Source organism: Hyla sarda, chromosome 1 (assembly GCF_029499605.1).
Source record: "Hyla sarda isolate aHylSar1 chromosome 1, aHylSar1.hap1, whole genome shotgun sequence".
Lineage (NCBI taxonomy): Eukaryota > Metazoa > Chordata > Amphibia > Anura > Hylidae > Hyla > Hyla sarda.
In genome coordinates, this window is record NC_079189.1 from 493,420,924 (window position 1) to 493,442,367 (window position 21,444).

General features: G+C 38.5%; 1 protein-coding gene across 6 annotated transcripts in view; it reads left to right on the forward strand.

The window, feature by feature from the left end:
- SEMA6A (semaphorin 6A) overlaps positions 1 to 21,444 on the forward strand; it is a 227,075-nt gene that overhangs the window by 70,602 nt on the left and 135,029 nt on the right. For all 6 annotated transcript variants that reach the window (XM_056537400.1, XM_056537401.1, XM_056537396.1 and 3 more), the window contains exons 2-3: positions 11,860 to 11,996; positions 17,408 to 17,525. In XM_056537400.1, the coding sequence (XP_056393375.1) occupies positions 11,897 to 11,996; positions 17,408 to 17,525 (218 nt within the window). In that variant the 5' untranslated portion in view covers positions 11,860 to 11,896. The remainder of the gene's footprint in view (positions 1 to 11,859; positions 11,997 to 17,407; positions 17,526 to 21,444) is intronic.

The following is a 21,444-nucleotide window of genomic DNA, read 5'->3' on the forward strand; positions in this document are numbered from 1 at the left end:
CTTACCAGCTGCCGTATGCTCCAGAGGAAGTTGTATAGTTCTTTTCTGTCTGACCACAGTGCTCTCTGCTGCCACCTCTGTCCATATCAGGAACTGTCCAGAGTAGGAACAAATCCCTGTAGCAAACCTCTTTTACTCTTGACAGTTCCTGACACGGACAGAGGTGGCAGCAGAGAGCACTGAGGTCAGATAGAAAATAACTGTACAACTTCCTCTGGCGCATACTGCAGCTGATAAGTACAGGAAGGATTAAGATTTTTTTACATAGAAGTAATTACAAATCTGTTCAACTTTCTGCCACCAGTTGATTAGAAAAAAATTGTTTTCCACCGGAGTACCCCTTTAATGGACCGATGCAGGTTAATGTAAAACTTTGCAGAACATTACATGTTTTGGTTTGCAGTACCTTGAGAGAAAACAGACGTCCAGGGGCAATTCCTTACTATAATCTGTAAAGCTGTAAAGCAGATCTGAACTCTGTCAACATAGTATATACAAGTGGTGTTATGCAGATTTGCTCGGGCTGGCTTGTGTTGTTTTTTATGGCATGCGCTATATTACAGATAAGAGATGAAATACGAGCTGTAGTCTATGAATTTCCCAGATTCTTCTTCACGCTCATGTTGGTTTCATTATAACATGTTGTTTTAGTTCCACTATTTTTAGAAGAAATTTCCAACACAATTGCCTGGTTGAGGGCGTAAATGTCAGTAAAAAATGCACAGATACACACACAAACATATGCAATGTTTACCCCAACACTTCGACTTCGATTTTTAGTCGTGAATTAATGTCTCGCTCCCGGGGTGAATTTATGTTTTCTCAACAATTGTTAATAAGGAACAAAAAGTGAAGAATAATTCACATAGAAGGACAACACACAGGAAGAATGTTGCGAAATTATAAACCCTGCAACGTTTCCTCTTCTAATCTTTATTTCTATTACTGTTGGTGGTACAGCTGATGGGTAATGGGGGTTAAGGAGGACCTATGGCCAACCCCCCAAAATGAGATTGCATTATTACATAGCTTAGGGTGCCCTGGTCAAACACCTTTTTACAGTTTCTTGATATATGTGGGTTTATAATTGAGATATGTTGGTTTATAATTTGTCTGACAAATCAGGGAATTAGTCAGATGGGAGTGGACTTAATTTTATTATTGATGGGTGGGATTATACAGTCAGATGGATGTGAACTTAACTTTATTAAGGGGAGCAATAACAGATGATGGGAGGGATTATATAATCAGGGGGTATGTATTAGACATAAATGTTCCTCAGTGCACAATATTCACACCCCTTGATTGTATAATCCCACCCATCACCTGATAGGGAATGAATAGGGGATAAGTGTCTGTCTGATCGCAGGGTGTCCAACCGATGGTGCCTCCAGCTCTTCAAATGCATGGAGTGACCTCTGCTCCCTTCACAGATTACTATCAACCATGGCAAGAAGCAGTGGCTGACACTCCCCCTTCATGTTTCTCTACAGGTAAGCTGAGGATACCCAAGCGCTGTATCTCCAGTTAGAGATAAATGGAGGGGCGTATTGACCACCACTTTGTGCCACGGTTGAGAGTAATCTGTGTATGGAGTGGAGGTTGCTGTGTGCATGGGGAGAGTTGGGGTGCCGTGCAGAGGATTGGGGGGTTCGACTGGACACCCCCCCTCCTGCGATTAGAAATGTATCCCCTATCCACGGGAGCCTGTGGAAAGGGGATCAGGACTTATGTAGAGGAGTTCCCCTTTAAATCTTCCCTCTTTAAATAGATTAGCTATTTAGGTTTTAGATACCACTACCGGATAGAAGAGCTGGTTCTTAATGAAGAGCTCCAAGTGATGTATGGTGTCTTGCTTTAAAAAAAGGGAACCTGTCTCCCGGAAAATGCTAGTTGTCTCTTGGCATAATGATATAGAGCAGGACATGCGAAGCAGATTAATAAATATCTTTGTTATAAAAAAAAATATGTATTTGTCATTTATTGATTCAAATTTCTGATCTCTCCATTATAAGGAGTCCGATGGGCGGTCCTTTCATGGAGTGACACTTTCCACTGGACTTCTAAGTATAGAGAGAGCAGAGATTGTAAGCAAATTATCCTAAACCTTTTCTCACAATAATTTATATCAATTTGATCAGCTCTTTCTTCTTTATAACATGATACCATTTAGATAGTTAGAAAGCATTTTCATAGTGACACATTCTTGGTAAAGGCAATGCTCCATGAGAAAAGGGTATGCAAATGAATTATTTCAAAAAAATACTATATTCTTTTAGCCAAACCATAGAGTAGGTGGGTATAGACAAAACAAAATTCAAGCAGATCTTATATTATTGTCAGAATTCTGTCCCACATCGAAAAAGATCTCATCCGATTCCACACGTCACCAACATCAGTGTAACCATAGTAAATAGTCTCTATTCTTATTGTCAGGTGACACTGTATACCATGTTCGTGTTTGAGGTAAGCTTGGTTCTCTATTACATGTAGCGTCCCTTTATCTTTTGTATTGCAATTCAGAATGGGAAGTGTTTGAAGTATGGAAGAACATCTTCTAAAATGGTTCCAATGACGTGCTTCTAAGGTGTTAAAGGTGAGCAGGGTCACACTTAGAAATTCAGTGTTTGCAACAGTAACAAAGGGCTTTGCAACCTCACACAAGGGTTTTATTTCTTGTTATGTGTGTCATCCTAGAATAAGCAGGTTTTCTCATTGCTGTGCATGAGTTATAAGTCCTTGGGATTTTCACCCGACTCTACTTCCCCCTTTTTTTTGTTGAAAAACATCTCTGAAAGAAAACACGAGAAGCGGAGAGGAACAAATGCTTTATCAAAAACTGGAAGACTCTTTCTCATTTCTATTTCTGCTGTATATCAATGCAAATATCACTGAACAGGTGGCTCATGGGATCCCCAGAGACTGTTTACAGTAAAGGTTACAACCAGAATCGATCGCCTTGAGCCACTTTCAATTTCAGTGTGGGCTGTTTGTCTTCTCGGCCCAAAGTGGCAGCAACTCATTAGAGCTGCATTTATTAAGGTTCCTGTCTCTGTTAGGAAGCCAAGATGCAGCCTGCTTACTGATATATGTGTTTTTTCAGTTTTTTTTTTTTTTTTTATTCTATACTTTCTAGCACTAGCAATTTGGCAAGCAATTAACTGGTGGGGGTTTGTAGTTAGGAAATAATAAAGCAATAAATAATAAAAAAATAAATCATTTGTCCATAAATTACATCAACCCCTTAGACTTCATACAAGATATTTTTGTAACCAAAGCCAGGACCAGATCAGAAATGGAGGACATGTATAAAGGGATAATTGATTCATCCCCTTTTTTAAAATTCATTCCTGGCTTTCTATTTATTAATTTCAAAACCTGGACATGTGAACACAGCCTTAGGACCTAGTCAATATGGGGTTAATGTGATTTTGTCTTTTTTTTGTGTGTGTGTGCTTTAAATTTTAGATATTCACCAGGCGGAAAAAAACGCACTACAAATGTATTCTCTTGGTCAGTATGATTACAGCAATACTACATTTATATTGACTTTTTTTCAAGTTGTTTGGCACAATAGAAACACTTTTTATAGAAAACAAAATGTATACACTTTTTGATGGCTATTTTTTTTTGGGGGGGGGGGGGGGTAGGGGAGTAAATTAACTAAATACTGCCATTTTCGCTTTTTATTTAAATTTTTTTTTTTAAAGCATACACCATGTGAGAAAAATATTGACAAATTCTTAGTTTGGTTCGTTATGGACCCTTGCCAGGTGCCTAGGCTACCAACATAAAAAAAGTCAACCTAGCCTAAGGCTCCTTACTGATCACTGTAATAACATGTATGGGCAGTTACTAAGAGGTTTACCAAATGTTAGCTGTAGACAGGGTATGGACTAGTATTACAATTGTATGGAAACAAGATCAGTAGATGGGTTTTCCCTTATCCTTATCTACAGGATAGAGGATGATAAACTTATTGGTGGGGGTCCAACCGAGGGGGTGAAAGGATAGAGGATAACAAACTCATATGTGAGCGTCCAACCAAAAGGGATGAATGAATAAAGGATAAAAAAAAACTAATCTGTGGGGGTCTAACCAAAGGGGATGAATGAATAAAGGATAAAAAGAACGTATCTGTGGGGGTCCGATCAGGGGGAAAAATAGGGATGAATGAAGTGTAGCATGCATGACCAGCACTCCTTTCAATCTAGGTACAGTTTTCCTCCATATGTGTGATCAGAGGTCCAACAATTGATAACCCCTATCCTGTGAAAAGGGAATAATTTTTTAATGGAAAAGCCCTTTTAGCAGCTTTGTTAGCAATTTTTTGCAACTGGCCCGACAAAACCACATTGTTCTGATCAATGAAACGTCATGAAACATTTTGGGGCAACAAAAAGAGAGAAAAAAATGAAACCCTCCCTTTGAGTGCACTTTTTTTAATGTCTTGGCCATACATTGGCATAAACTTAAATGTTAAAGGGGTATTCCAGGCCAAAACTTTTTTTTTTATATATATATATCAACTGGCTCCGGAAAGTTAAACAGATTTGTAAATTACTTCTATTAAAAAATCTTAACCCTTCAAATAGTTATTAGCTTCTGAAGTTGAGTTGCTGTTTTCTGTCCAACTGCTTTCTGATGACTCACGTCCCGGGAGCTGTGCAGCTCCTATGGGGATATTCTCCCATCATGCACAGCTCCCGGGACGTGACATCATAATTGAGCAGTTAGACAGAAAACTTCAGAAGCTAATAACTATTGGAAGGATTGATTTTTTAATAGAAGTAATTTACAAATCTGTTTAACTTTCAGGAGCCAGTTGATATATAAAAAAAAGTTTTTGCCTGGAATACCCCTTTAAAAGAAAATTCTAACCAGCAGATGAACTTTTTGGCCCAATTGTCTGTCTATAGATGGTCTATATGATGATTGAACATGAGCAGTAAACACCCTTTAGCTGACATTGATCTTATGACTGTTGCTACATTACCTTTAGGGTATGTTCACACTGAGGAACTGAAGAGGAATTTACTCGGCTATTCTGCTCTAATTTATCCCTAAATGAAAGTCCCAAAGGACTTCAAATGACTTTCTGCTGCCCTGCCTACACTGAGGAATTTCTGCACAATTGAACATGCTCATTCTTCAGGCAAAATTTTATGCAGAAATTCTGCAGGAATTCTACAGGAGGGAGAGAATGGCAAAAATCAAGATTTTCCTGACCGAAATTTTTCCTCTTCAATTCTGCTCCAGTCCTTCCCCAGTGTGTACATTCCCCAGCAGGATATCTCTTTATACTAGGAGCTAGTGATATGTTTAAAGAGAGTCCTAACCATACTAGTCCTGATCTTAAAGGGGTACTCTGGTGGAAAACTTTTTTTTTTTTAATGAACTGGTGCCAGAAAGTTAAACAGATTTGTATATTACTTCTATAAAAAAATCTTAATCCTTTTAGTACTTTTATAGCAGCTGTATGCTACAGAGGAAATTATTTACTTTTAGAATTAATTTTTTGTGTTGTCCACAGTTCTTTCTGCTGACACCTCTGTCCGTGTCAGGAACTGTCCAGAGTAGCATAAGTTTGCTATGGGGATGTTCTCCGGCTTTGGACAGTTCCTGATACGGGCATCAGGTGTCAGCAGAGAGCACTATGGACAACACAAAAAAGTGTTGGACGAAATTCAAAAAATTAAGATTTTCCCCTGTAGCAAACAGCTGCTAAAAAGTACTGAAAGGATTAAGATTTTTTAATTGAAGTAATTTACAAATCTGTTTAACTTTCTGGCACCAGTTCATTAAAAAAAAAAAAAAGTTTTCCACCGGAGTACCTCTTTAATAATAGTATGAGTATAGGGAAAATTGATAAAAGAAAACAGTGCAAGCTGACTATGCCCTATCCACTACATGAGACAATGAAACGAGCGAATGTATGCCGCCTAGGATTTAGAACAAAAAGATCTGTGTGTGCTGGTGTCAGTAAGGCTGTCTGGTCCCCAATATGTCTGCTCTTAACTTGTTGATAGCATTAGTGTATTGACATACAAGAGTAAGCGGAGCCCTCGGGGGACGGCTCTGTTGGCTGTTTAGATTAATGCAGTACACAAATAGAGACATTGCATTTAACATTTCACTAGCATTAAAGAAAAAGACCTCTTAAAAGATACCCTTCAGCTGTGCATACCTTTCTGGTGTTCCTATTGTTTTTGTTGCCCCCCTACCTAATACGTGATTGAACAGCAGGTCATTGGTATGAGTCCGGTCAAAGAGGGTTGATGGAAATCTACAGTTAATTACGTTGGCCTTCTTTGAAGTCCCCCCCAGGCCATGTTTTACTGAGCTTAAAAGATTACCCTTTCCTTGGCAAAAGAAGAATTAACAGAAAGGAGAAAAGGCCAAACTTCTGCCAAATATGTTCTTAACTATAGATCCAGTGGTTCAAAGCAGTAAAGAATAAGCTTATTTATGTGGTAATTCAACTACTGTCACTTTGAAGCATATATTGTTTCCAATGTATATAGAAACACCCTGTATTGTAACGGAAAAAAAACTGCCACATATCAAAAACTGACTAAAGCAATGTTTTCCAACCAGTGTGCCTCCACCTTTTGAAAAACTACAATTTCCAGCATGCCCGGATGTGAATGACATCCATAGACCATGTATGTTGTGATACAGAACAGTTCTAAAGATGTAAACTGCTCAATGAGAGACAAGATAATGGGGTTATCCAGGAAAAAACTTTAAAGGGTAGCTCCCACCATCCTCTTTTTTTTTTTTTTTTTCTTCTGTCCCTGCCTTTTGCCCATCTATCCCTAACCCCCTCCCTGCCTTTATTTTTTTTTTATTATCTTAAAAATGGCATTTTGTCTGCCTGGTAGTGTGCTCACTACCAGGCAGACTTCCCCAGCAGGCACCACGTCACTGATGCCTGCTGGGGGCCAACTTCCGCCCTTAGTTCTCCTGACAGGGTGCCTCCAGCTGTTTCACCACTACAACTCCCAGCATGCCCTGACATCTATTTGCTGTCAGGGCATGCTGGGAGTTGTAGTGGTGAAACAACTGGAGGCACCCTGTGTTGGAAGACACCCAGCCCCCGACCAATATCGCCACGTGCCTCCCTGCAGCAGAGAGAATATGCAGCAGGGAGGCAGCCAGTGTGTGAGTCCAGGGAGCCAATGCGCAGCCCTGGATTTCACTGTGCTCGCTCTCGCCTGTTTGATTGACAGGCGGTAGCGAGCACCGCAGTGACTGGAATTTCGACTCATTTGCCAGGCTCAAATGAGACGAAATTCTGTAGTGATGTCACTGCCGAATGCATTCACTTTTTTTAATTAAACTATATTAGAGATATGTTGTAGTACTTAAGTACTACAACATATCAATTTTTTTTATTTCATGACAGTGCCCATAAAAAAAAAAAAATATATATATATATATATATATATATATATATATATATATATATATATATAAATGAAGAAAATGCAGCACATCCAATAATACTACCACGGGTGCCCAGCGTCCAAGGCCCGATCCATTAATTTTCAAGCCTTTTTATGTACATCTTAATGATTTTAATATATTCACTATGCCTGTACCTATCGGTACTCTTATCTATGCACTGTTTTGGGTCAATATTGTAATTTTGTATTGTGATTTTTCATCTTTTTGCACTGTATTAGTTAATTTATTGTTTGATAAATGAGGTCACCTGTTTTGGGTATATATACTCCTGAAGTATTGATTGTCACTATGCTTGAAAAAAGCTCTAGTGTAGAGCTGAAACGTTGCTACTGGAGACATGCTTTGAATAAATTCACTTGTTGATTGGAACTTTGTTGGAGTGCTGCGCCATTGATTTCTGTGGACTATATATATATATATATATATATATATATATATATATATATATATATATATATCTCAACTGGCTCCAGAAAGTTAAAACAGATTTGTAAATTACTTTTATAAAAAAAATCTTAATCCTTTCAGTACTTATAAGCTGCTGAAGTTGAGTTGTTGTTTTCTGTCTAAGTGCTCTCTGATGACACGTTTCTCGGGAACCGCCCAGTTTAAAAGCAAATCTCCATAGCAATCCTCTTCTACTCTGTGCAGTTCCCAAGACAAGCAGAGATGTCAACAGAGAGCACTGTTGCCAGACAGAAAACAACAACTCAACTTCAGCAGCTGATGATTATTGAAAGGATTAAGATTTTTTATTAGAAGTAATTTACAAATCTGTATAACTTTCTGGAGCCAGTTGATATAATAAAAAAAAAAAGTTTTTTTCTGGAATACCCCTTTAACCCCTTAAGGACGCAGGACGTAAATGTACGTCCTGGTGAGGTGGTACTTAACGCACCAGGATGTACATTTACGTCCTAAGCATTACCGCGGGCATCGGAGCGATGCCCGTGTCATGCGCGGCTGATCCCGGCTGCTGATCGCAGCCAGGGACCCGCCGGCGTCGCGGGCGTCCGCCATTAACCCCTCAGGTGCCGGGATCAATACAGATCCCGGCATCTGCGGTAGTTCGTGATTTAAATGAACGATCGGATCGCCCGCAGCGCTTCTGCGGGGATCCGATCATTCAGAACGCCGCACGGAGGTCCCCTCTCCTGCCTCCGTCCGGCTCCCGGCATCTCCTGCTCTGGTCTGTGATCGAGCAGACCAGAGCAGGAGATGACCGATAATACTGATCTGTTCTATGTCCTATACATAGAACAGATCAGTATTAGCAATCATGGTATTGCTATGAATAGTCCCCTATGGGGACTATTCAAGTGTAAAAAAAAATGTAAAAAAATGTAAAAGTAAAAGTAAAAAAAAAGTGAAAAATCCCCTCCCCCAATAAAAAAGTAAAACGTCCGTTTTTTCCTATTTTACCCCCAAAAAGAGTAAAAAACATTTTTTTATAGACATATTTGGTATCGCCGCATGCGTAAATGTCTGAACTATTAAAATAAAATGTTAATGATCCCATACAGTGAACGGCGTGAACGAAAAAAAATAAAAAAAGTCCCAAATTCCTACTTTTTTAATACATTTTATAAAAAAAAAATTATAAAAAATGTATTAAAAGTTTTTTATATGCAAATGTGGTATCAAAAAAAAGTACAGATCATGGCGCAAAAAATGAGCCCCCATACCGCCACTTATACGGAAAAATAAAAAAGTTAGAGGTCATCAAAATAAAGGGATTATAAACGTACTAATTTGGTTAAAAAGTTTGTGATTTTTTTTAAGCGCAACAATAATATAAAAGTATATAATAATGGGTATCATTTTAATCGTATTGACCCTCAGAATAAAGAACACATGTCATTTTTACCATAAATTGTACGGCGTGAAAACAAAACCTTCCAAAACTAGCAAAATTGCGTTTTTCGTTTTAATTTCCCCACAAAAAGTGTTTTTTGGTTGCGCCATACATTTTATGATATAATGAGTTATATCATTACAAAGGACAACTGGTCGCACAAAAAACAAGCCCTAATACTAGTCTGTGGATGAAAATATAAAATAGTTATGATTTTTAGAAGGCGAGGAGGAAAAAATGAAAACGTAAAAATTAAATTGTCTGAGTCCTTAAGGCCAAAATGGGCTGAGTCCTTAAGGGGTTAAAGACTATTTGTTAGTACCCTATTCTCCAATGTAAGATGCCTCAATGACCATAGAGGTAATGAGACATCTCACATGGTCTTCATGAAGAACTTCTGGCCTCTTTAAAAAGTAAATAAATTATTAATAATAATAATAATAATAATGTTGCCATCATCATCCATGTAGAGCTGCTGCTCCATAAATGGAGGTACCCTATTTTCTTTTCTTTTCTCTTTTTTTTTTTTTTTTTCCACCCATTCGCCCCACTTTTTTTTTTTCTTTGCACCCATTATGCTATTGAAGGCCTTGGCTGTCAACTAGGTGGCCACTGCTGCTCAGTTTCAAAAAGGTTTAGAGTAGAGGACTGCAGTGGGTTTGGGATCCTGCGGGTCCTGCAGGACCTGATATAAAACTTGCCAGAAAGGGCAGTTTTAGTATTAACCAGACGAGAGCGGGCGGTCACAGAGCATACGGCGGGTCTGGCAAAATCCAGTGCAGTCCTGCAAACCTCTAAAATGCCACAGAGGACTGGTAATATAGCACAAGTGGGGGATAAAATAGCGCAAGGGGGGGGATGAAATACCATGGGAGGTAATCAAATGGCATGGTGGGTAATTAAATTGCACAGGGGGATATTTCTCAATGTGTGGGCGGGATTGGACACACGTGTTGTGGGAACAGGCGTAAGTGGAACACACACCTTGTGAAAGTGGACGGTAATAGTTAGAAAACCACTGGGAGCGGGTGGGAGTGGAACACACACCTTGTGGGAGCAAATTGTAATTGTAAGAAATCCAACAGGAGTGGGTAGGAGTAGGATTAAGAATACAGTCCTGCAAGGGGCTGTAGCTTAGAGCTTGAGGTTCACATCACTTTAAGAGTAGTAATGTCTATGAACATTGTTGCAGTCTGCGGATTGTCAAGGGAGCATTCACCACCATCTTAATGGGGTGTGAATCTTTGGCTGCTTTCCACAGTGGGTATTGGAGACCGCTCAGTAGCATATTGAGAACTTGAATGAATTGCTTGTTAAATAATCCGGGCAGTATTACACTGCACACATTCACTTACTTATTTATTTTTTATGTCACTGTGTCCACTTTTTGTGTTTGTCCACTAGGATTTGGTCAGGGTGTGTTTACCCTTCTGGGTGTCCCTCCTGCCGGTCTAGGCTATTAGATTCTTCACCTCCCCGCCATACCCCGTGCCTGTCCTGCTCCGGCAGAGAAGCCCAACCCATCTTTTTTTGTGTGAACACTTGCACTTTTTATTTGCACTTGGATCATTTGAGAGCACGTACCTCGGCTCTTCAATAAGGAATTGCTGGTTAAATAAGGTTGTGTTAGTGTAGTTGGCAGATGACTATGAGGGTGAATAACTATCATCATATCCAACATGTCTGATTCACAGTAGGTGACACACGAGCGGGTCTATTTGTTACATACTTGGATGTGATATAGTGGTGTTTGGTCACTGTCAGCTTGAAGGCTGCAAGTTGTAATAATGAAAATTTCATCATGATGTTCGGGAACCTCATGTAGAACAGTCGTGAAAAGATCAGAACAGCATATTTGTGGTGTAAAGAGTAGTTTATAGATCTATTAATGTTAAGCGCACTAAATGTTAAGTGATTCATGACAGACTCAGCAACTATCTCATTGTATAACCAAATAATCCCCTGCTTGAAAGTGTCAGGAAGATCCAATGAACACTAGAAGACTAGAATGATGATCTTGATGCAAACAATGACCTGAATGGTTTTTTACCTTCCTTTGGTTGCTCAGAGGCTATTACTATTTTGATTGTAAGCTTTTATATTTACAGACCTTAATAAATATAAATAAATATATATATATATATATATATATATATATATATATATATATATATATATATATTTGTACCATGGTGAGACTTTACTTCTTCTCTAATCACTTGTTTTGGATGTCCTAGGACCGGGTTTATTTCCCATCGCTTTAATATTAATATGTTCATCTGTTTAGTGGATATCTAATAGAGCTGTTTCCTGCAGCATTAAATAGTTGAAAGAGAATCAGAAATGAGTTTTTGTATTATCTTTACATAAAGTGAAAATACATGTATTATTCATTTGCCCTTATTTAATGTAAGCAATTAATTCTGTAACACGTCAAACATCGTTTCTGCTTGTTCAGCCCCCCCCCCCCCCCCCCCAAAAAAAAAAAAAAATTTGTCATAAGATTTAATATTTTATTTCTTTCGGTCTTACAGGGTGAAGTGAAAAGTAAAGTCTTTGAGCTAAACTACTATGAGGTCAGAAGCTTTGCTGCTATATTTCACAGTACTGCAAGTAGCTGGGGCTGGATTCCCAGAAGATTCTGAGCCAATCAGTATTTCGCATGGCAACTGTAAGTAAAAGACCCTTGTTCAACTGTTATCACAATGACTAATAGATTCCAATGTGGAATCAGAAGCGTTATACTGAATCTAGAGCCATACAGATTATTGTTGGCCGAATCTGCCGATTTTACCAGTTCTGGCCAAGCAGCTAATGTGTTTTAGGGCCTTCTAACTCTCTACCAATAGATGTTGTTTGAGGAGAGACAGATGGATTTCAACATGCCTGATCCTTTTGATCTCAAGGAATATAAGCCAGAGGCAGTGGTGTCTGGCAGCAGCTTACCTCCACTCTTCCCATTAAAAAACAACTGCATGCTCAAGTGAACCTTGCATACATCTTTATGGTAGGGTCAGGGGAGATAGCTGTATGTCAACAGTTATCTAAAGTGTATAGCCATCTTTAGTCTTATAAATGGCTTTCAATCATCACCTATATTTTGTAGACACATTCATTTGGCTGGAGGAGTGTTCTCTCAAGTTTCAAAGCAAATAAGCAAATGTCCAACCACTGAATCTACAGGCATTATGGATAAATATGCTCAGAATTATAGTAGGTTACCAGCATTTTATCTTTAGTTTTCTTCACGAATAAATTCAGTTCTCAACCCTAGCAGAATGTAAATACAATAGCCAAAGTTAGCAGCTCGTTGGCGCCCATCACCCAATGCCTTGAGCATGTGCCATGATAGATCCTCAACTCTTCTGTCTAGACCCCTGAATTTTATAATAAGGACATCTTTATATCATAATACAAGCTTAAGGGTAGGGTCACACGTGACGTATTTTACTGCATATTTGGTGCTGCATATTTTCCTACCCATTGACTTCAATAGGTAGCAAAATAGCAAATAAACAGCAAAATACGGCACGCGTGACTCTACCTTTACTGTGTAAATTGTAACCTACTATAGTCATAGTGAAATCATTGGAGGCAATGAAGAAATCTGGCATTATGAAAATATTTTTAAACACGTATAATATAATTTTATAGAAGATAATGTAGTGCATGATTCATCAGCCAGTATTATCTCCACTCCTGGGACATTTAAGGCTGTATCAGGTACTTCCATCAGTTATATTATGGCCTTTCTTTTAATGTCAAATAAAAAAAGGAAGTTTTGAAAGGGTATATTTCTATAAACGTGTAAGTGGCTCTTGAATAAATTGACACTTTTAACTGCACTTGTATAAAATGTTCTACATAACTATTTAAACAATTACTTTATTAGGAGGAAATATTTAAAAAGGTTCCTAACCTATGATTTGTAAATTGATGACTCAGTATCCACAGTTGGCATTTAGTATAGAAATTACACTTCAACTTAATGTAGAGTAGGTTAACCAGTAAAATACCTATGCTAATATATAGTATTAGATCTCAACCTCTGAGTTGTACAGAGCCTTAAAATAATTCCAAAGATCTCTTGTACCTGAAAGGAAAAAACTGTGTCATGCACCATTCGATGACGTGTTATAGTTGCACCGTGCAATGTAAGGCATGTATAGGAGTGCATGTGCCCAGTTTTCACTCCCCCCCCCCCCCCCCCAGCCCGATCTGGTTCCCGTATAGCCAAAACATAGTGTGAACCCAGCCTTAGTTCACTAGCTAAGCATGCCCCTTCTTCATCTTTGCTGACAGATTAGGGCTGGCTTAAAGAGGAACTCTGGTACTTAACAACGTATCCTCTCTCCACAGGATAAGGGATAAATGCCTGATCTTGGGGGGCTTCCCATAGAGATGCATGAAGGGGGCTTGTTGACCAGTGCTTTGTGCGGTAGTTGACACAGCTCCATGCACAGATCGGTGGCTGTTCTGTACATGGGGAGAACCGGGGCGCTGTGCAGGAGATTGTGAGGGGTCCCAGCAGTCAGACCCCCAGCGATCAGACACTTATTCCCTATCCTGTCGAAAGGGGATACATTTTTCAGTACTGGAATTCCCCTTTAAGGTGGCCATACATCTTTAATAGCTGTCTGCCAATCATTAGTTTGTGTACAGTCAAACATGCATGCCTAATCCTTCTCATCCCTGGCACCATATTTTGGGGGAAAGTTGGGAGGTCCCCATACACATTAGATGGTAAGCAGGTCCAACACTAAGGTCGGGTTCACACTGTGGAATCTCCAAACAGAATCTCCGCCGGAGAACCCATGGGCGGCGCCACAACTGTGCGGATTGCATTGCCGTCCCTGTAGATGGCGATGCATTTCTGAGCGGATCCTTCAGCGGCTCTGCTCAGAAATGCATTGTCGCCTGTGGGGACGGCAATACAGTCCACCCAGCCCCAGCGCCGCCCACATGATCTTCGGGGAAAATTGAGTTTGGAGATTTTTGCAGCGTGAACCTGACCTCAAGGTGGGGAAGAAATGCAAGTCAAGGTCCCCTGATATCAGCACTAAGACCGAGATCATTGAAGCTTTCATAATTCTACTCTATTTGTCTGGTAAAATAATATGTGGCAAGGCGGTGTTTTCCAAACATTGTGCCTCCAGCTGTTGCAAAACTACAACTCGTTGGCTGTCCAGGCATGCTGGAAGTTGTAGTTTTGCAGCAGCTGGAGGCACACTGTTTAGAAAACACTGTGTTAAGGGAATAATTATTATATATAAAGGAATTCCTGCCGACACAGTTCTGTTTCTTTCGAGTCTGAAGGTGAACCTCTCACTTCCCATGATATTACTGTATGCATATATCTATCTAACAAAGAAAATAGTGTTCTATCCATTTCATTTAAGATAATGCCTGTGGTAGGCTTGAAACTTTCTTGGAAAAGTCTTTTAAGTTGCAGACTCCAGCCAAAGTCTTATGTCTGTACAGCGGATAAACTCTTGGCGTATCTACTGTTAATCTCCTCAACTAACCTTCTTAAGAGCTGTAGGTTCTTAAGAACATGACCAGTCCTCTACTTTGGAGCATTATCTGCCTGCAGAATAGATTTAGTGTTACTGAAAAGTGCGCTTCCGACTGGCTTAACCCGGATTTGTATGCAGATGACTTCTCTGCATCATTTAAGTCTGCGCGAAATCCAAAAGACGTCTTATGATATTTACCAACTCATTCTCATGCATCTACTAAACTATTATTGGGATTTTAAGAAACACAAATTGAATTACATGTATTAAAATTACTGGGACTGGGAAAAAAAATTACATAACGTACTAAATGTTTAGGAAATTCTGAAAGCAAAATAAAAAATGCACAAGTTTTGGCACATGCTCAGTGTAGCTCTCTTGTTGGCTTCTAATGAGACTTTACATGTTAAAACAAGTCATAGGTGATGTCCAAATTTGTAACTTTAAAGGATAGAATGAAGCAGGTGTTCTCTACTTGTTTTGTCCCAAATTATTTTGGAAACCCTAATTAAGGCAATTGTTCTCATTTACTTATTAATATATTATTTATTTATTAATAATAATAATTCAAAAATATATAGGTGTGGTTTCACAAATTAATTCACAGAAAATCCTGTGAATAAATGGCTGGAAATTTCCACCTAGAAATAGCTGGTCAGAAATTGTTCATGACTTGTCAATCTGTGATCCCCATAGTAAATAAGTTGGAATCCTACAAGTCAGAAACAACATTTCCCACTAGTAAAAACACGACACTTAGTAAATGAGGCCCATTATGTCATTAGACATGGTACTTAAGAGAGAAAGGGTTGGCAAATAGCTTCATGAATTAGATGTTAATTGATAAAAAAATAAAGTAATTTAAGTCGATTATGACTTATAAGCATCATTATGATAAAAAATGGTAGCATACTGCTGTAAAGACCGAAGAAAATTTATTTTTTATTTTATATGATAATGCTAAATGCTAATCTATCTACAAATAAACTTAAAAAAAAAAAAAACTCAACAAAACTGACATTCAAAGAGCAAACATGTTATTTTAGTTAGATATCCACTAAGGTTTGTGTCATGTATAAAGGATTATTTTAAAGGGGAACTCCTGTACACTAGAGCAAAGGCTGGCATCTTATAGGTCTGTAGGTCATCTGTACATTAGGGGTCAAAATATCTATACAGGGTTTTCACAGGACTGGGGTCAGAATAAAAAAAAACTAGACATATTCCATTATTAAAGGGGTACTCTAGAGGGAAAACATTAAACTTACATTACCTTTATTTAAAAATATATGGCATTTCAGTACTTATCAGCTGCTATATGAACTAGAGGAAGTTATGTAGACTTTCCAGTCTGACTACAGTGCTCTCTTCTGACACCTCTGTCCGTGTCAGGAACTATCGGGAGCAGTAGAGGTTTGCTGTGGGGATTTGCTCCAGTTCCTGACATGGACAGAGGTGTCGGCAGAGAGCACAGCGATCAGACTGGTAAGAACTACAGTACTTCCTTTGTAGTATACAGCAGCAATAAGTACTGGAAGGGGTTAAATAGAAGAAATTTACAAATCTGTAAACCTTTCTTGCATCAGTTGATTTGATATTTTTTTCCTCCGGAGTACCCTTTTAATAATTGAATATGTCTAGGTTTTTGATACTGGTGAGAACCAGTTATAGAGCTATACGCCATATGTACAGATGACCTTTATCAGTTCTAGAAGAGGTCAATCTTCTATGCATCTCCTTAATATATCAGTACCCAAAACCACAGATGGTATCTACAAAATGAAGAAAGAACTGAATACTCTACCTATATAAAATATAGTATATTAGGAAATCCTTTATTAAAAATACTCAGAAACCATTTGTGCTGGCATACTGGAGGTCGGGAGAAACAAATTGGAGTTGTCTAAAAAAAAAAAAAAATTTGTATGATATATATATATATATATATATATATATATATATATATATATATAAATTCTGATAAATAAATAACAATTATATACCAGTATTAGAAAATGCTTAAATTAATAAATATATATATTAAAGTGTAAGTGTATAAAAGTGTAAAGAAAATCCCTTACCTCTACGTATAAATAATTTCTAATAATATAATTTTCCTATTATGAGTATAAGAGGCACATAGAGTTCCTAAAATGCCATCTTTCAGTATATGTAATTCATCAAATTATTAGTTGCGGGTGATCAGGGGGGCTAGGCGGTTGGGGGATGTTCAAGAAAGCTGATCCATCAAACCTGTAAGCTCCTTAAATTTTTGTGAAATCCAGTGTGAATTACTACTTGAGAGCTGTAACCTTTTAATGTATTGTTGAGTTGAGTTTCTTGAATTTCCAATGTGTCACCTTTCAATTGTTAGCGCCGCAAAGGACATCACCGTGAAAAATGGTTTGTTCGGTGTTATGGAAGGGCACACCACGTGACCTTTGTAGTCTGTACAAGAACATTTTAAAGAAAGAAGTTTTTTTTTCTTCTGCATTGTCTTTTACAAGGTTTTTTAGCAACGTGTGTGTGTATATGTATATATATATAATATATATTTTTTTCACAGATACAAAACAGTATCCGGTATTTGTGGGGCACAAACCAGGAAGAAACAACACACAGAGGCACAAAATGGACATACAACAGATCATGATAATGAATCGGACGCTGTACATAGCTGCTAGGTTAGTAAACCTGTTGTTGAATATTTTGGCCACATTTTACGTTTAAATACTACACCTTCTAACATCGGTTCATCGTCCTATGCAATAGAATACTAGTCAATAAACACCAACGTTCAAATGCATTTAGTAGCTAGCTTATTACAAAGTAGCCCTTCAGCAATAGGCCTTAAAATCATATTTAAAGTGTAAGGCTATGTTCACATTAGTGTTGGGCAAATCTATAATTATTCTTACATAACGGAGGTCATTCGCAATGGATCTGAAACTGATGTTAAAGGGGGATTCTGGTGAAAAACTTTTTTTTTTTTAAATCAACTGGTGCCAGAAAATTAAACAGATTTGTAAATTACTTCTATTAAAAAATGCTTAATGCTTAATCCTTCCTGTACTTATTAGCTGCTGAATACTACAGTGGAAATTATTTTCCGTTTGAAACACAGAGCTGTCTGCTGACATCATGAGCACAGTGCTCTCTGCTGACATCTCTGTCCATTTTAGGAACTGTCCAGGGTAAAAGTAAACCCCCATAGCAAACATATGCTGTTCTGGACAGTTCCTAAAATGGACAGAGATGTCAGCAGAGAGCACTGTGCTCATGATGTCAGCAGACAGTTCTGTGTTTCAAAAAGAAAATAATTTCCGCTGTAGTATTCAGCAGCTAATAGGTACAGGAAGGATTAAGATTTTTTAATAGAAGTAATTTACAATATATATATATATATATATATATATATATATATATATATATATTTGTTAAAATTAAATATTAAAAATCGGACCATTAACATCCATTATTATGCGTTAAAACATCCGTTCATCACTAACATGTTTTTTTTTACCTTGTTTATTTAGTTTTTCTGAGCATGCTCAGTAGCAATATCGGATGTTAAAATTATGGAGATTACTTCCGTCACCATAGACTTTGATATTCATTTAATAAAGTACGTTAGAATGTCTGCTATTTCTGTCGGAGAAAAAAGAAATTAATGCATGGCCGGGTATTTTTTTTTTTATTCATACATTTTGTTGCATTAAAATAACAGAAATTATTTGAAACTGATGAAAACTGAGGATAGTTAATGCAGGATAGTGGAGGGGAAAAAATCACCCACTGAAATGAATGGAATCCGTTCACTTCAGTTTCTCAAATTCTTCAACGAAACCGAGTAATACAAATGAAAAATGCTGATATGAACCCGGCCTAAGGGGTCAAAAATAAATATTGATACAATGGCCATGCTGTGTCTCTGCCAAAAAGTTTTATCTGTAAGGCTATGTTCACACAACTGCTATGTTCACATTCTGGAAACTGTGGGCCCTGGCATTATATGGTGGCACTAGAACCGTACCGGAATGCGCCATCTCATAAACTGCTATGCATTCCGTTCGGACTCGGCATAAAGAATGAAAGTGTTCATTGGTTGTGCAGACATGGAAAATGAAAACATCTGGTACAGAAATTCCGCTTTGTGCACAGTGCAGCAGAATCTCGTTGTATTTAACAGGACTCTGCTGCAGCGGAATCTCCGTGCCAGATTCCAATGCGGAATCCAGCATGGAAATTCTGCCGTGTGAACATGGCCTAAAGAAAAAGAAAACACACACTTTCCTGCTACCTATTATAGTCACTCACTAGAGTTGGTTCCTAAAAAATCTCATCTGGCCCTAACAGAATGACTATTGTTTGTCTCAAATGATGCCGTTGGCTGTCCGGGCATGCTGGGAGTTGAAATTTTACAACATGGGGAGGGCCACTGTTTGAGACCACCGGTCAAACATGAGTCCCGAATGAGTGGATAGGAGCTGAAAGACCTTATACAGCTTCTGGTCCCTCATAATACCATTGCAGGCCTAGTAGACATGGAGATCCCTTTTGATTGGCTGTCGCAAAGCTCCCGCTTTTGACCCAATTTCTTTTATTTTCCATCCCAAGGTGTAAGTGAGCAATACACAGATCATCCTCATCACTGTGGCATCTACGCTGAAGTACCTGTCTCCTTTTAATTACGGCGAGCCTTAGACCTTTGACTGGCGGGATATTCTTCTCATTATCGTAGTGTACGGTTTCATCTTGGCGCTCTTGCCACTTCTATTGTCTAATACAGAACCGGTTAAAATGAACCTGGGTAATTACCATAGCAGACAATAGAGGCGATAAGATTTGCACGCCTTGTGTTAGCAGACTGGAATAAATACAGAGATATGAGTTTGTTCTAATTACCGGTCTTTGAATGTAATTTATAGATGATTATTTACCAGCTGAAATGTTCACGTCAATCATGCATATGCATTCATTGACTTCTCTATGAACAAAAAGTACAATCTGCACTCTAGCGAGAGATAAAATAATAATGCGAAAATCCATGTCTTCAATGTAGCTCGGAGCATGGAAAAGAAAGTTAATACTGTTCCACTGTATCTCTCTAGGTGTTTAGTAATTTACTGATGATTTCATTACCGTTCTCCTCAGTGGCATACAGAGGGGTTGCCATCATGGCTCTAGAACTAAGTATACAAAAAATATAACAAAAGGGACCGGATAATGCCACCAACCCCATAGCTGCCATTGAAGATGATATATTTTTTTTCCGCTTTGTATAGCGCAGTGAAGCTTTGCCCCAAGCAAGGTAAAGCTTATTAACGCTAAGTAAACCCAGATCCAGAGAAAAGTCCTAAGCCCTCTTCTCCCCTCCTCCTCACAGTAGCATAATATGAGTATTACTGTCTGGATAGAGAGTCAGAGGGCAGACGGTGCCGCCTGAATCAGTCGACGCTAGGATCGCGCGGATATTGCCAGTCCCATGGAGGACAATGTATTCAATGAATGCCGCATTCCTTGGGATGAATACGTTCGCCGCAGAAGTTTCAGCTGTGGATAGGTCCGCCAGGTAAAATTCCACCTTGGAAACAGCAATGGGACTTTTCTGTACCGGAATTTCCAAGCAGTGTAATTCCACTCGGAAATTCCATAGTGTGAACCCAGTCCACGGGTTATAAAGATGGCCAGAGATAGCTCTGACTGTACAACAATATGAGGTACAAGTCCCTCTTACACTTACAAGAGGGGTCCTACACTTCAGACAGTCTGCGGTTATCGCCAAAATTGAAATGGGGTCATAAATGAATGTGCTGTATTGTAATATATATATATATATATATATATATATATATATATATATATATATATATATATCTATATATCTATATGCTTAAAGGGGTACTCCCCTGGGAAACATTTTTTTTTTTTTATCAACTGGTGCTAGAAAGTTAATCAGATTGGTAAATTACTTCTATAAAAAAATCTTAATGCTTCCAGTACTTATCACTTGCTATATGCTCCACAGGCAGTTCTTTTCTTTTTGAATTTCCTTTCTGTCTGACCACAGTGCTCTCTGCTGACACATCTGTCCATTTAGTTAGTTAGCCTGAAAGTTTCCCACTGTGCACAGGAGCACATGTCAAAAGATTCACACCCTTCAGGAATCCACAGGGTTGTTCATTCGGCAGCTGTTGCAGCACAACTCCTGTAGACATACATTATATGGGTGGTCATGGGTCACAAACAGCCAGTAGCACCACAAAATTGTCTTCCTGAACAAGTCTATGTCATGGTAACAAAATCTGGCAATGCGGACCAGATGTATGAGAACGAGAATTTTTGTTTCTGTTTGTGCTTAACAGCGGAATGAAAAGCTGGTTTATTATATACGATTTATGGAACTTCGTGTTTGGGCAAAACAAAGTCTTTTTGTCTAGAACGGAAAAGCCTCTATTTAGTAAACCAGTTGGGTTGCATAGGGAATGGAAGCTTCTCACTGTGTAAGCAAACAGAGGTGGGAAGTGCAATTATACTGTTATTAGGTTTCATTGAGACGGGACTGCTTATGTCATGGACTGGACTTAGCAATATGTGAGAGAG